We start from the raw sequence: 14045 nt of genomic DNA on the forward strand, positions 1-14045 counted from the left end.
GGCGTGGCGGCCATCTTGGTGGGGGCAAGGTACCAACATCAAAACTTCATCAGCTTTGTCAACCCATTCTCACAATGTGTACTTTTTGTCAGCGTCCAAGCACGCATGCTCGCAGCCTGAAGAAAGAGCATTTTGGCAGGGTGGTGGCAAAAACGACAAAAAGAATCCTCTTCCGCCTTTTATTTTTAAAAGCACAAGACAAGCATTTCCACACGCAAACAGAAAAATCAGCAGCAGCGAGTAAAGACCGTTTGGGAGGGAGGCAGCTCACTTTCTCCTGAACCTGAACGACACACGAGAGAGCGCGCAATCGTCAGCGGACGTACGCGTGAAAAATCGGAAGAAAAGTGAAATGTACCCGGAGCCCCCCGAGCGCTTCCTGTCCATTCCGAGACGTTTCCTGTCTGCGAAGGACGGCCTGGAAAAACACAAAGGTGTCCGCGTTCAAACGTGATGATTTGGAGATCCGAGCAAGAATACGTGTTCCTCAGAAACCAAACGTTCAATGCCGAGGACCCGTTTCCTGTTACCCCCCTTGAAAATAAAATACTTGATTGCTTTATAATGGCAAGCACTTGTAAAGTGGAAGCGGGGTGACGTCTTTCCATCGCAAAACTCGTCGGCGGGTCGAAAGGGGCCGACGGGAAAGTTGGGACCGAGTCGCCGCGACTTAACGAAACGGAGCGCTTCCGCGCCGTCGGCTCGGTCCTTCAGCCGCGCGGTCGAAGGACGGTAGCCCGGCTGCCCCGCCCGCACCCCAACAGAGCAACGGCATGCAGGCCTCACCCCGCCCTGTAGTGTTTGAGGGCTTTGTTGCTGACGTTGGTCAACTCCTTGTCGAAGGCCGACTTGCGCCCTCCTTTGCCCGCCTTCCGATCGGCTGCGCACACAAAGACGGCCGGGTGACAAGGGCGCCCGCTTGGCACGGGGACGGCGGGGACGGCGGGGACCTTTAGGGGCCGCCCGGTCCTCGTCCTCGTCCTCGTCCTCGGCCATGGCCCTGGCCCTCTTGGGCCGGCGCTCGCGCTTGGCGGCGCGCTCGGCGAACATCTGAGCTTTCAGGATCTCAAACTGCGCGCGCTCCTCCGCCTGCCGCCGGCGCATTTGGCAAACAGGACACCTTCCATGACACCTTCCCGCATGGGCGCGAGGCAAACGTGCACACGCAAATGCATGCGGATCGCACACGCAAACCCGCGGGTACAGAAACCTCAACCGATACAATAAATTCCAAGGGCACCGACCGTCATGTTTTTCTTCTTTCTGTCCTTCATGAACTTGTCCCGCTTTTTCGTTCCTCGCAACGCCAAGTCGAAGTCCTGCAGCGCCTTCTTCACTGCGCGCACACACAGACACGCGCAGCCGTTACGCGCGCGCCTTCCGGAGCAGGCGAAAAGGCCGAGCGCGGAGAGCGCTCAACTTTTGGTCAAATCGACGGATGGGCGCGTGGCCGTTTCGGTTATGCGGCTTCGCAACGCGGCGGAAAGCCGGACGGCAAGTCTTTTATTGCTAGTAAGGTAGCAAAGAGAGCCGTCGCCGCAGCGCGCCGCCGTATTCCGTTACGTCCTCGCCGTCTCCGATCGGGGGACGGGGACGCTTTTTGGCCGAGTCCGGGCGCCGCATCGCGACGCTTGTACTCACTGCGGATCTGCTTCCTCTCCTGCCGCGTCTGGAACCACACCCGCTGAGTGTCGTCGGAGGCGGAGCCGTCCACGCGCTTCTGGGCCACGCTCAACTGCGCGCAAACACACACACACACACACACACCCAACCCCGAAATAGGTCTCACAAAGTCAGGCCGCTTGGACGTTTAAGCTCTCACCTCCTTTTGTTTTTAGTACATGGGGACTCATCTGACCTCAACGCTCCAGTGCGCGCGCGCGCGTACCTTGGCCTCCGAGGCGGCCATCTCCTTCTCTTCCTTCTCCAGCATCACCACGGCCTCCACGTCCTTCTCCAGTTTGGAAATGAGGTCTCTGAATTTGAGGATGACGTCTGGAGCGGACGCGAGGCGCTCTGATGGCAGAAGCGGCGATCCGAGGCGGCGCGCGCGTACGGGGACGGGCGCTTACCCGGAGGAAGCACGCGGGCCTTGACCGCGCTCTTGGCCGACCTGACCACCTCTTTGAGCGTTTTCCTCTCCGACTCGCCCACCAGCGACACGGAGCGCCCCGAGCGTCCCGCCCTGGCCGTGCGTCCCACGCGGTGGACGTAGTGCTTGACGGTGGACGGCATGGTGAAGTTGATGACCTGATGAAGACGGACGCGGGCGCGCCGTCAGCGCCCGGGCCTCCGGGAAGGGAGAAAGGGAGCGGGAGGCAGCGGCGTGTCACCGTTTTGACGCCATCTATGTCCAGGCCTCTGGCCGCCACGTCGGTCGCCACCAGGATGTCGATCTGGTCGTCCTTAAAACGCCTGCGCAAAGTTCTCCCGGTCAGCTTGCCTCAAAGCTCGTTGGCTAACAAGGCAGTTTGTTAGTTTGTTTTTTTTTTTTTTAAAAAAAAAGAGATCTCATTTATATGCGGCGCGGCATTTCGTCAAACCGCACCAAGCTGTTGGCGGCGAGGAAACGGCGGCTGTCCGGGGACACATTTCACGCCGCGCCGGCTACCTGAGGTTCTCCAGCCTCTGGTTCTGACTGAGTTCTCCGTGCAGCTCCCCGACCTTGAGGCCCATGAGCCCCAGCAGGATGTGCAGTCGGTGCGCTTGCTTCCTGGTCTGCGTGAAGACCATCGCGTGGTCCTGGAAGGTCCTCGTGAGCAGGGCTGCGACGCGAGCGGGAGAGTCGGAACGCGCCGGGGACGAGCTTCGGGGCGCGGCGCTCGGCTCACCCGCCACCACCGCCTCGCGGTCGCCCTCGCGGTTGGGCCGGATCCGCACAAACTCCTGCCGCAGGTAGGGGGCCACGTCCGTGTTGCTGTTGACGAAGATCCTGACGGGCCGCTTGAGCGAGACGGCGGCCAGGTCCTTCACCTGAGGACGTCGCGCGCCGCCGTCAACGCCGGGGCAAACGGACGGCGACTTGAGATTCGCGCAAATTCGATTTGCGGTATTTGTAATGCCATTTTGCGTCGCCTCGATTTGGCCGAACCTTCCCAAGCGCCGCCGGCCGTCGAGGGACGCGAACCGGCGGCGCGCCCTTTGACAATTTTCCCTGCCGCCATTCGCCGTTCCGCTGAGGAGCACCGCCTTCAGCGGGTGTCGTTTGCTCTCCCTCGCATAGAGGGTGGCAACGTGTCCGCCGAACGTCCGCATATTTAGCTCGTTTCCATGGGCGGCCAATCGCAGCGGCGCACCGAGGCGCCTTCCGCTCGCCTCCGCTTCCCCTTTTTCTCCCGCCCGGGACGAACGGCGAGGCGGGGCCTTACCTCCTCGCTCATGGTGGCGGAGAACAACATGGTTTGTCTGTTGTACGCGCACAGCCTGATGACCTCCTTCATCTGCTCCTCAAAGTACTCGTCCAGCATCCTGAGGAGCCAACGCAAACGCTTTGAGCCGGCCCGCTCCTTTCACAAACCCCGCTTTGTCAATGCGACGGGCCGGACGGCGGCCCTACCTGTCGGCTTCGTCCAGGACGAGGATCTCGATGTGCGACAGCTCAAAGCTGGGCGTGTTGTGGAGATGGTCGATGAGTCTGCCCGGCGTGGCGATGAGGACGTCCGGACCCGCCCTCAAGGCCGCCTCCTGGCACTTCAGGTCCAGACCGCCTGAGGGGCGCGGAGGCGGCGTCAGGCCCGCGCGACTCGTGCGCCGGCGCCCAACCCGCAAGCCCTCCCTGGGGCCGACGCAGACCCTAAGTCCGCTCTCGTTTAACAATCGCGATTGGACGGTATCGGATGGGAATACGGATCCTAAAACGATTTGATGTCGGTCAACTGATGGTCAACTTTACGCACCGACGGCCAGGCACGCGGTGATGGAGGTGAACTGGGCCAGCTGCCGCGCCACCGCGTGAACTTGGATGCCCAGCTCCCGGGTCGGGACCAGCACCAGCACCCGGGTCACCTGAGACGTCCTGGGCTTGTAAACCAGGCGCTCCAACACCGGTAGCATGAAGGCGGCGGTCTTTCCTGCGAGGGAAAGACGGGCCGGGCGTTGCCGAAGGGCGTCGGGCGGCGACCCCCCGGCGCGGAGAGCGCGCGGCCGGCGTACCCGTGCCCGTGGCCGCGCAGGCGCACAGGTCTCGGCCCAGGAGCCCGACGGGGACGCACGCCTTCTGGATGGGGGTGGGCTGCTTGAAGCCCAACGCCGCGACGGCCTGCGAGAAGCGCCCGTTGTCAGCTGAGCCGCCCGGCGCCGCGGCGGGCGCACATTACCTTCAGGATGGGTCTGGACAGGTTCATGTCGTCGAAGGTGAGCGTGTCGTCGAACTGCGACGCGTCCTCGTGGAATGACTGCGCCTGCGCAGGCGTCAAACGATTGACAAACAATTGGAATTTGAGAACATTTGGCAGAATTTTTTCCGGGGGCTTCAGTCAAGTTCCGAAGAAGTTCGATTCAAGGCATCTGGCACGCACGCAGGGACGCATTCGCGCGGTGAAAAGGTCAGCCCCTCTTCCCTGCAGCCTTCCTCACCTGCGCCTCCTCGTCTTCCTTCCTCTTCTTCTTTCCGCGCCGTTGCTTCTCCCGCAACGTGTCTGCCGGCGCAAAACAGGAAGTGAGTGGCAAACGCGACGCACACGTTCAAAGTAAAAGCCTTACCCGCTTGGGTGAGAACCCGCTCGTCGTCCGAGTCGAACACGTCGTCGTCGTCGTCGTCGTCATCGTCGTCGTCGTCTTGGGCGGGAGGCTTCACGTCCTCGTCGGCAGCCTGCTCCTCCTTCGCCGCCGGATCTCCTTTACCTGACGAGGCGTTCTCCTGCGCAGCGCAGGAAGTAGAACCTCGGTCGCCAGCGAGGGGATGCTCAGCAGTCAGGAAGTGGATGAGGGACATACCTCCAACTTCCTCTTCTTCCGGACCTTGTCAATCTTCTGGTCCAAAGTGGTCAAACTTCTCTGCGGCAGGAAAATCAAGCCATTGAACTGCAGATGGGAATTTGAAGGGGCGGGGGAGGGAGGGGGGCCGCACATACCCTCTTCTTGAGTTGCTTCATGACGTCGGCCACGGCCCAGTCATCTCCGGCATCCAAGGCGTCCGCTTCCCCAAACACAAAGTCCCTGTTGAAGTCACGGGCGCCGTCTTTCTGACCGCCAAACTTCTTCTTACGGTTCAGAACGATGGGTTCGTCCTGGAAGGCGCAACCGGCACAACTTCAACGCGATCTACCCGCGAGCGAGGCTCTCGACAGTCACCCGCGGAGGAGACGTCTCCTCCCGCGTTCAAGGTCAGACCGTTTCTACAATGGAAAAGTACGCTGAAATGGGAGGACAAGTTCTCACAATGATTCACTGCAGTAACTATCAATTATTTGTCCAACTGACGCTCTGTCCGATGATTCTTGCACCAAGTCTTATTTGATGCAAAATTTATTCGGTAAAGTGTCCTAAACTCAAGTCTGACGCATTTGACCAAAGGTTATAGAAAAAGCGGCTCGCGGGCACGGCTTTCAACACAACAGGTGAACTTCATTAACTGGCGTTTTGGGGTGCCGTCGTTTGCTTTGAGTTGAGTTTAGTATGCGATGAACAATTAACAAACTAAAACACCTTGCGCGGGGTTCTAGTCCCAATTCTGCGATGCGCACCAGTCAACACGAAGTCAGAGCGCGTCCATGAGGACGATCGCAGAACTTGCTAGCCGTAACGTTACGATTAACATGTAGTCGCGTTTCATTTGGGATCGTGTCAATAGTTCGGCGGTTGGAGTCAATTCGATCGTGCCGCCGTGGCAAAGTTTTCTCGCGGATTTTCACGTTTCTTTGGCCGAAATAGGGCCGATATCCGCTGCGCCTGGATCCGACCGGAAGTGCGACTTCCCCGGGCACAGCTCGGCTCCTCCAGCCGGGCTCCCTCACCTCCTGCTCGGACTCGCTGTCGGCCTCTTCCGGACTCTGTTCGTCGTCTCGGATGGTTCCGATTAGGCCCAGCTGTTCCAACATGGCGAAGCGGAAAGCTCTTCTTGTTTTCGGCGCGGGCAGAAACGCTACAGTCCGCACATACAGCAACACACGTGTCGTGTGTGAAACAGGAAGTTAGAGCAGTCTGCTTCCGGGAAAATAAACTTTTATTTTGTTCTCCTTCTGGGACACAATTAAAGGCAATCTACATTCATGATATTAATGTTTTAAAAATGCAAGGAATAAGAAATAAATATGATAAACGATTTGATCGACGACCCCGCCCCCCGCCCCCTTGTGATGCCTGCGCCTGATTTTAATTTTTGCACACTCGCAATTGGACGGCCGGCAGGAAGAGTCTAAATGACAAAGCGCCCAAAACGTTTTGGACTGATGAATCGAAATGATAATAATAAATACCTATGTAAATGATGCTAGTCGAAGTTTACAGGCAACATTATGAGCACGGTGGCCATAGAGAATTTTCCTGATCGGCTGGAGGGGGGCGGGGCCGGCTCGTGACCCCAAAGGCCATACGATCACACAAGCAGTTCCAGTTTTGGTGAAAATGTGAAATATAACCATATAAATCCCGTCGAAAGCAAACCGGGAATTCAGACGCAAGACAAAAGGTCGGCTATGGGTCGGTTTCAGTGCCACCCACCCGAGTGGCCTGGGTGGTGTTTGTTGGTCCGCGCCGCCTTTTTCGTTCTACGTTCTACCTGGCCGGAAACGATGACAAGTCGGGATGAAATTGTAGGACATATAGAAAAGCAGCAAGTACAGGCAGCGGTTCTCAAAGTTTGCGCAAACATTTGCAACGGGGGTCCTTGGAAAATTTGCTTTCTGGGAGGGGGCCCTGACACCAAAACGTTTGAGAACCCCTGATTGCGGATCTTCGCAATGGAAAGGGCAACCTCGCACGCGTGAGCGAGCGCCAACAAGCGTGACTCGGCTCGTCCTGAGCAACGGCGCCAGTGAAAAATTTTTTTGATCAAAGCAAACTCAAAGCAAAGGCCGTTTGCGGGTTTTATTGGGTGGGACTGAAAGGAACAGAAAAAGGCGCTGCCTTTGCCGAGCCTTTCGGCGGCCGGCCGAGGTGCGGGAGAAGGTCTCGCCCGTCCCTTTGGGCGAGCGGCGCGGCGGACTCATTTCCGGGGCTCCGCCCGTCGCTCTTTGCGGTTGTCGGTTCTACGCGCGGAGCTCCCGCAGAGCAGGTAGCGCTTGAGGTACTTCCTGAAGCACTTGTCCCTCACGCCGTAGACGACGGGGCTGATGGCGCGGGGCAGGAGCTGCACCACCACGTAGCAGGCGAAGAGCGAGTCCGAGTAGTTCTCGGGGAACCGGCGGAGCAGAGCTTCCTTCAGCAGCGGACCCATGTAGGCGGTCAAGCAGAGCAGAACCTGGATGCCGTGCAGGACCACGGTCCGGCGAGCCTTCCGGGCGTCGGCGCTGGCCGAGCGGGCCGCGAACAGGATCTTGAAGTACGTGAAGAGGATGAGCGACCACACCAGCAACTGGTAGGCGGCGTACAAAAGCTCCTGCTTGCGAGCCAGCAGCGGGCCGGGGAAGACGATTTTCCGGAGGCAGAAGACTTTGGAGGAAAAGAACCCCGGCGGCTCGGTGGCCAGCGTGAAGAAGAGGTCCGGGAGGGTGGAGGCCAGGCTGACGGCCCAGATGGAGGCGATGAGGAGCAGCGTCCTCCTGACGGTGCAGATGCGGGCGCGGTGAAGCGGCAGGCACACGGCCACGTAGCACTCGGCCGCCATGCAGGCCAGGTTGAGGGGCGTGTTCTCCGAGGTGATGACGGCCATCAGGATGACGGGGGCGCACGCCCGCGCGCTGATCACGTACAGGGTGTAGCTGACCACGAACAGGCTGATGCTCAAGATGATCTGCATCATGTCGTTCACCACCAGGTGGAAGAACAGGATGTAGCGGGGCTCCCCGTAGAAGACCTGAAAAGACCGCGCGCGTCGTCCGAACGAGCCGCGGGCCGCGAGCCGCGGGCCGCGAGCCTCGCGGGCCGCGAGCCGCGGGCCGGCCCGTTTTTGCGCTGGTGCGTGTCTTGATTAAGTGTAGGATCGGAATATATCAACAGCTCTGTTCGTGCGGACCTAAGCCAACTACTGTACTGTATGCCTTGTTTTGGGCTCTTCTTCTTTCCTGCCTTGCCTCTCTGCCCCTTGGCCTTTAAAGCATTTGAGGGCGAGCGAGCGGCCGTAATAACGACGGCGCTGCTCCAAAAAGTCGAGGCAAATGGCTTGGAAAGGCGGCGCCCGTCCTACCTGGTGCTTACAGAAGGTGTAGATGAGGCCCGCGTCGATGGAGTTGACGGCCAGCCCCATGGCCAGCACCAGCGCGTTCTTGGCCACCGCTTTGCTCAGCGAGTCTCGGTATTGGATGGGGGCGCTGGAGTTGCCCGCCGCCGCCGCCGCCGCCGCGTTCATGGCGCGCTGGTCACAAGGCACACGGGCTTTCAGCGGTAGCTCCGCAACCGCCTCCTTTCTCTTTTTTTTTTCGAACGGGCGCCGCCCTCATCGTCCTTCGCGGGGACGGCAGCAAAAGAGCGCCAAAACATAACAGGACCACGCCGCTCGGTTTCCTGTCCCTCGGGCCACCACGAGTCAGGTCCGGTCAAATTGATTGGAATCGGCGCCGGCTCGAAGGGCTGCAAACGGCGCACCCTAACCCTAACCCTAACCCTTCGACCGGAAGCGTTGCGCTCGTTCGCTCCCGCGTTTATGAAAGAGAAGCTCTTTTTGCCCTCGTTCAAACGTAGGACGGCGTAAACGTACATCCCAACCATACGCTCTCAACTCTTGTCGCTGCGATCCGCCACTCACGCCGAGCCGAGAGAAAGCGGCTTCTCCCTGTCGTCGAACCCGCAAACGGCTCGCTCGAGGACAAAGAACGTCCGGAAAGGGAGGGGTGAAAAGGGGCTGGAGAGGCTCCCGCCGAAGTCCCGACCGCCGGACTTTTTACTCACCCGGGACCCGGGCTCGCGGACCGGCCTCGCCAAAGCGTCAAATAAGGACGGGGCTCCTCCGAGGCAATGCGGCGGGAGCGCCGAGACGGCTGGAGCATGCGAGCCGTGTGCAAACTTTGTCCGGCTTAGAACGAGACCACAGAGGCCCTTCTGCCTCTGACCTCACCCCCGCCCTTCAGCCATCTTTTATACTCCGCCACGGATGATCGCGAGCACACAAACACACACCTTTGCTTACTTGTGAACGCCCCTAACGCGCCAAGAAATTTAGCCGTAACGTCAGTACAGAATCAAACGAAGGCGATTCGATTTGCATGAATGTTTTATTTGGGTCCAACTTCCCGGCATTTGCGCCCACTACTTCCGCCCTTCACCCGCCATGTCCGTAAGTGACAAAATGACGGAGGGCAAATTCGTGTCTCGCTCTGTCGAAAAAAGACAGTTAAGCTAAAACGCCGACGGTGACGAACGGACGCCACGCGACCGGCTCGGGCGACATCCGGACGATTCCATTTCGTGCGAGCACCCGACCGAATCGATCGGACTCCATCGACTGCGACGCGTTTCTTTTGTCGGTTTTTGTCTGCTCGAGTGTGGCCATACTGTACTATATTGCAATGCGCTTGTTCCGTTTATTTGCCAAGGTCCAGGGACCGGCGCCAGCGCTTGTCCCCCTGACGGCCGGCGACGCCTTTGGGCCAGATATTTTGGACTTTTGCGCCGCCGCCGCCGCCGCCGGGGGTTTCGCACGCCATCTGAAAAGATTGACTCGGAGTCGGAAGGCACGAGCTCGGGCCGGCGTCCGGGCCGGGGGCCGGAATGTGACTTTCGGCGGTCCGGATTGACGGCGCGATGGAAGTTAAGCCCGGGCGAAAGCGCGGCCGCACCGGGCAAATCGGGACTTCCCGGCCGTCTGTTTGGCGGTCCACGCGGCGGAAAACAATCTTGTTTGCGTCGTGCCCGTGACGAGCCTCGGGGACGAGCCTCGGGGACGAGCCTCGGGGACGAGCCTCGGGGACGAGCCTCGGGGACGAGCCTCGGGGACGGCGGCGATCGCATCGGGAGCGTGTCCTCGGACGCCGCCCGCCCTTTCGGGGCGCGGCCCCCTGGAGGCCCGCCCGTTCTCGGAGGGATGCGGGCCAGGATGGCTTGATGAACCCGCGGAGGGTAAACTAAAGGTCAAGTTGCTCATTAGCTGTGATGGCAAGTCACAAAGTACTCGGGTTGTTTTTGTCTGTTTTTGTTCCCCCGGTACCTCGTACGTTTCCCGCCGGTCCACTTGACACTTTCTTCGTTGGACTCCAACCGGCCGTACTTTTCCTTTACTTGGTCGGCATCCCCCACGCGAGCGCCAATCAGTTGTCAGTTACGCCACCACAGGCCATCTTCCGCGTCGCGCCTTTGCCAAACTTTCAAGGAAAACAAAGCATCTGAACGAATACCCTGACAGTACTTTGGACACAAGTAAGAGTGCCAAACGTCAATGCTTTCGCCGGCTCTGCCGCTTTGACGAAACAAGGCTCGGGCAGCCGTGGCACTTTGGCGGCCCCCCCGGTCATCGTCGGGAAGAGGACGACCACGTTTTCACAAGGTGTCACTCACGTATAGACTTTCTTCCGCTCCATCTACATACTCCAGAAACATATTCAGAATGTCAGTCTGTTCCTTTATGAGTGCTTCATTATCGCTGGCCTTTTTGCCCTATGATTGTTTTTTCTTGCCTGCTTTATTATATGCTCTGTCGTGAGAAATGTAACTCCGCTGGGGATCGCGCCAGTTCCCCCGCGCGCGGGCTCGGGGAGGACATGCAAACTCCACGCGCGACCCAGCCGGATTCCAACCGGCGTCCCTTTAACCGCGAGGCGGTTTCGCCGAGCCGTCCGGAAAGCCAAGTTCATCGTGTGCGATGCAAAACTCTTGAAAAAAATCTTGACGGTTGGGCCGAGAAGCCAATCGCGTTCAACTCCAAAACAAAAGCGGGCCGGTCTCAACGGCATTTTTCTCAACCGGCTGCGGCAACGTCGATTTCCGAAGCGTTATTGGCCTTCATCCGCGCGTCCCCGGCTCATCGCGGCCTCGGCGCCGCCCGGGCAGACCGACGCGGTCGAGCGGTGACGTCGGCGAGGCCTCGCGCCACCCGTCTTATCTTTTAGTTTCCTTTTCCTTCCGGGGTCGAGGAGGAGAGCTACCGAGCCAGGAAACGGCAACGTTTTTCCGTAGATGATGCAAAGTGGAGAAAACCCGTGTTCGGAAGCGCAGCGACAGACAATCGACGTCGGCGCTAAATAATTGGCCCAGTCGAGACGACGGGCGGGCGGGCGGCGGCCGGCCGACATCGGACGTCGTCGCCAAGGGTGAGAGGTGCGGCTTGGCTAAACCGGACCTTTTCCTTTCCGCTTCGAAATATCCGTACCATGAAACCCCTCTTAAAAAAATATACACATATGCCAAATGCAACTGATATGCGCACGTTTCACCGGAAAGTTGAAAATATCTGGATATGGAGCATTTTTTTGGACCGAGTACCAAAAAAAAAAAAGCGGTCCTTGCAGTTTTCCGCACGAGGCCCTCGGTGGAAAAAGTTTGGACGCGCCCGTGCCGAGAGGAGCGAAGCCGCGGCATCTCGTGAGGGAAGGCGTCGTTCCTCATCTCAACATGTACAACGTGACAACACGCACACGTGCGCGTGCGTGTTTGGGGGCTATAAAAAATGGCTGGCGGTCGGGCGTAAGGTCAGAGGTGCGTCCCGCTGACACGGGTGAGTATACGCCTCGTACGCGCGCGCATGCCTCCACGTAGTGGGCATGGCTCCGCTACATTGAGCCGTGCGAGTCTAGCGATACGCGGCGGGCTTTCACCTTCAAAAGGAGACGCCGGATTTGGAGCGTCTTCATTTCTTCCCCGCCCATGCGCTTTGCTGCGCTCGACAGAGCCGGCGCTCGGCGCTCGGCGCTCGGCGCGCGCGCTCCTGCCGCCTTCGCTTCTTTGGGCGCTCCGCGGGAAGCGAGTTTTCATCCTCGGCTTCTTATTTGGGATGAAGTCAAACGGCGAATCGACCGGGTTGCGGCCACGGACGGCTCGCCGGTCGGTCGTCGGACGTCGGAGGATTACGGGTTAGCGTCGGGGCCGGGCTAAGGGGAGGAAAACGGCGGGACCTCCGGGGCTTCCCCGCCCCACCCCCGCGTCTCGTTTTCACCTGTTCGTTTACGACAGGTTTTCGCCGCGGCGGGCTTATCGCGATGGAGGTATTGAGGAAAGTACCGTTTGTCGACAGAGACGAACGCTGTATCCGTTTGTGCAAAAACAACACGTTCATTTCCCAGCAGCAAAAGAGTCAAACTGTAGTCCAAGCGTGTGAACAACACGGACCTGGCGCCACATGTTGTTGTCGTTCTTGTTTAAAAAAAAAAAAAAAAAATCGCCTCGCTTGGCAACATTCCGATCGCTGTAAATACCTCCATGTATTTTGTGTCCTTTTAAATGAAAGGAGGTGGAATTCAAAACCTCATTTTGCATTCCCCGGTTTTGTGAAAGCGGCCCACATACGGAGCGTAGTTGAAGTTTTTATGAAATGGTTTAGAACAACGACTGAAGATCTTTGGATATTTGATATTTTGTCTTGAAACAAGTTGCTTTGAAACACGAGTAGGCTAAGGACTACGCTGGAGAAACGCGTGACAGTTTTGTCGAGAGCATAGCGCGACGCCATTGAGTCATCCGAGCGGCCGTGTGAATCGAGCCTTTATTCAAGTCGTCGACCTATCGTTTTCCGCTCGTCCTTTTTTGTGTCGTCAGCGCGCGAGCGTCAAGATGGCCGACGCCACCCCGGTCAACGCCAGCGTGGTCATCCAATACCGAGACTCGCTGGGCAAAGCCGTGGCGAAGAACGTGGTGGTGCTGGCCATCGGCCTGTCCATCAACTACATCAACGTGGGCCTCATGTACACCTTCTGCAAGCGGCAGGTAGGAGAGAGCCAGCCCGCCGCAGCCAGCGCAGCGCAGCGCAGCCAGCGCAGCAACCCTCGGCGGCCGAGGCTAGGGTCAGGGTCAGGGAAAGCGGAAGAAGCGCCCCTCCGGCCGGGGCGCGCGGCATCTTCAAAGTTTCCGCGAGCGTGAACCTGTCGCGTCTTGCAGATCTTCTACTCCAACCCCCGCTACATCCTGTTCTTCGCCCTGGTGGTGAACGACATGATCCAGATGAGCGTGGGCATCACCCTGTTCGTCATCAGCTACGCCCTGTACAGGATCACGGTGTTATCGTGCGCCCCCTTCATCCTGATGGCCATCATCACCACGGAGAACACGCCCCTCATCCTGGCCTGCATGGCGGGCGAGTGCTACGTGGCCGTGCGTCTGCCGCTTCACCACGCCCGCATCTGCACCGTGGGACGGACGCTGCTCCTCATCGCCGGCATTTGTAGCGTCAGCGTGGTCTCCGCCTTCCCGGATCTCTTCTTCACGCTGGCCACCCAGCGGCTCGACTTCTTCTCCTCCAAAGTCTTCTGCCTCCGGGAGACGGCCTTCCCCAGCCGCGAGCTGGCCCGGAAGCGGGACGTCACCTACGTCGTGTACCTGGTCCTGGTGTGGTCCGTCATCTTCTTCACCTACTTCAGGATCCTGTTCGCGGCCCGGACGGCCAGCAAGGACGCCGCCAAGGCTCGGAGGACCATCGTCCTGCACGGCGTTCAGGTCCTGCTGTGCATGACCACGTACGCCGTGCCGCTGGTCAAGGACGCGCTCCTGCGCGTCTTCCCCGAGAACTACTCCGACTCGCTCTTCGCCTGCTACATTATCGTTCAAGTGTGGCCTCGCTCCGTCAGCCCCATCATCTACGGCGTGAGGGACAAGTGCTTCCGCAAGTACCTCAAGCACTACCTGCTCTGCGGGACCGCGCCGCGCGGCGGCTCCTCGTGAAAACCAGCAAAAAGGCCACTTCCCACACAAAAGAATGCCACTTCCCGCACAAAAGAATGCCACTTCCCGCACAAAAGAATGCCACTTCCCGCACAAAAGAATGCCACTTGCCACACAAAAGAATGCCACTTCCCGCACAAAAGAAT

General features: G+C 59.0%; 3 protein-coding genes across 3 annotated transcripts; 1 reads left to right on the top strand and 2 right to left on the bottom strand.

Annotated features, from left to right (window-relative positions):
• Positions 1-165: 165 nt before the first annotated feature.
• On the bottom strand, positions 166-6131 carry ddx27 (DEAD (Asp-Glu-Ala-Asp) box polypeptide 27). Its single transcript, XM_088424610.1, has 21 exons — positions 5955-6131; positions 5073-5228; positions 4936-4995; positions 4702-4858; positions 4576-4637; positions 4317-4400; positions 4153-4258; positions 3897-4070; positions 3557-3707; positions 3369-3468; positions 2832-2973; positions 2612-2765; positions 2334-2415; positions 2073-2250; positions 1889-1995; positions 1642-1735; positions 1245-1336; positions 951-1089; positions 787-880; positions 359-418; positions 166-283 (listed from the first exon to the last, which is right to left on the bottom strand). The coding sequence occupies exons 1-21, from the start codon at positions 6036-6038 to the stop codon at positions 268-270; spliced, it is 2292 nt and encodes a 763-aa protein (XP_088280736.1). The 5' UTR covers positions 6039-6131; the 3' UTR covers positions 166-267.
• A 1013-nt stretch (positions 6132-7144) lies between these two features.
• Positions 7145-12362, bottom strand: LOC148419623 (odorant receptor 131-2-like). The gene is made up of 3 exons (XM_088422805.1): positions 12247-12362; positions 8285-8452; positions 7145-7954 (listed from the first exon to the last, which is right to left on the bottom strand). Exons 2-3 carry the CDS (start codon positions 8444-8446, stop codon positions 7145-7147), a joined length of 972 nt encoding a protein of 323 aa, XP_088278931.1. The 5' UTR covers positions 8447-8452; positions 12247-12362.
• Positions 11977-13946, top strand: LOC148419624 (odorant receptor 131-2-like). The gene is made up of 3 exons (XM_088423465.1): positions 11977-12098; positions 12781-12948; positions 13120-13946. Exons 2-3 carry the CDS (start codon positions 12796-12798, stop codon positions 13897-13899), a joined length of 933 nt encoding a protein of 310 aa, XP_088279591.1. The 5' UTR covers positions 11977-12098; positions 12781-12795; the 3' UTR covers positions 13900-13946.
• The last annotated feature ends 99 nt before the right edge of the window (positions 13947-14045 follow it).

The sequence above is a fragment of the Hippichthys cyanospilos genome, chromosome 9 (genome assembly GCF_059441005.1).
Source record: "Hippichthys cyanospilos isolate Australia breed blue-spotted pipefish chromosome 9, RoL_Hcya_1.0, whole genome shotgun sequence".
NCBI classification, from domain to species: domain Eukaryota; kingdom Metazoa; phylum Chordata; class Actinopteri; order Syngnathiformes; family Syngnathidae; genus Hippichthys; species Hippichthys cyanospilos.

Coding starts and splice junctions, on each gene's coding strand:
- ddx27 (XM_088424610.1), bottom strand. CDS start 6,038: ATGTTGGAACAGCTGGGCCTAATCGGAACCATCCGAGACGACGAACAG. Junction 4,859..4,935: donor GGAAGAAGAGGAAGTTGGAG/GTATGTCCCTCA, acceptor TGCGCTGCGCAG/GAGAACGCCTCGTCAGGTAA. Junction 4,401..4,575: donor AGGAAGACGAGGAGGCGCAG/GTGAGGAAGGCT, acceptor ACGCCTGCGCAG/GCGCAGTCATTCCACGAGGA.
- LOC148419623 (XM_088422805.1), bottom strand. CDS start 8,446: ATGAACGCGGCGGCGGCGGCGGCGGCGGGCAACTCCAGCGCCCCCATC. Junction 7,955..8,284: donor ACACCTTCTGTAAGCACCAG/GTAGGACGGGCG, acceptor CGGTCTTTTCAG/GTCTTCTACGGGGAGCCCCG.
- LOC148419624 (XM_088423465.1), top strand. CDS start 12,796: ATGGCCGACGCCACCCCGGTCAACGCCAGCGTGGTCATCCAATACCGA. Junction 12,949..13,119: donor ACACCTTCTGCAAGCGGCAG/GTAGGAGAGAGC, acceptor CGCGTCTTGCAG/ATCTTCTACTCCAACCCCCG.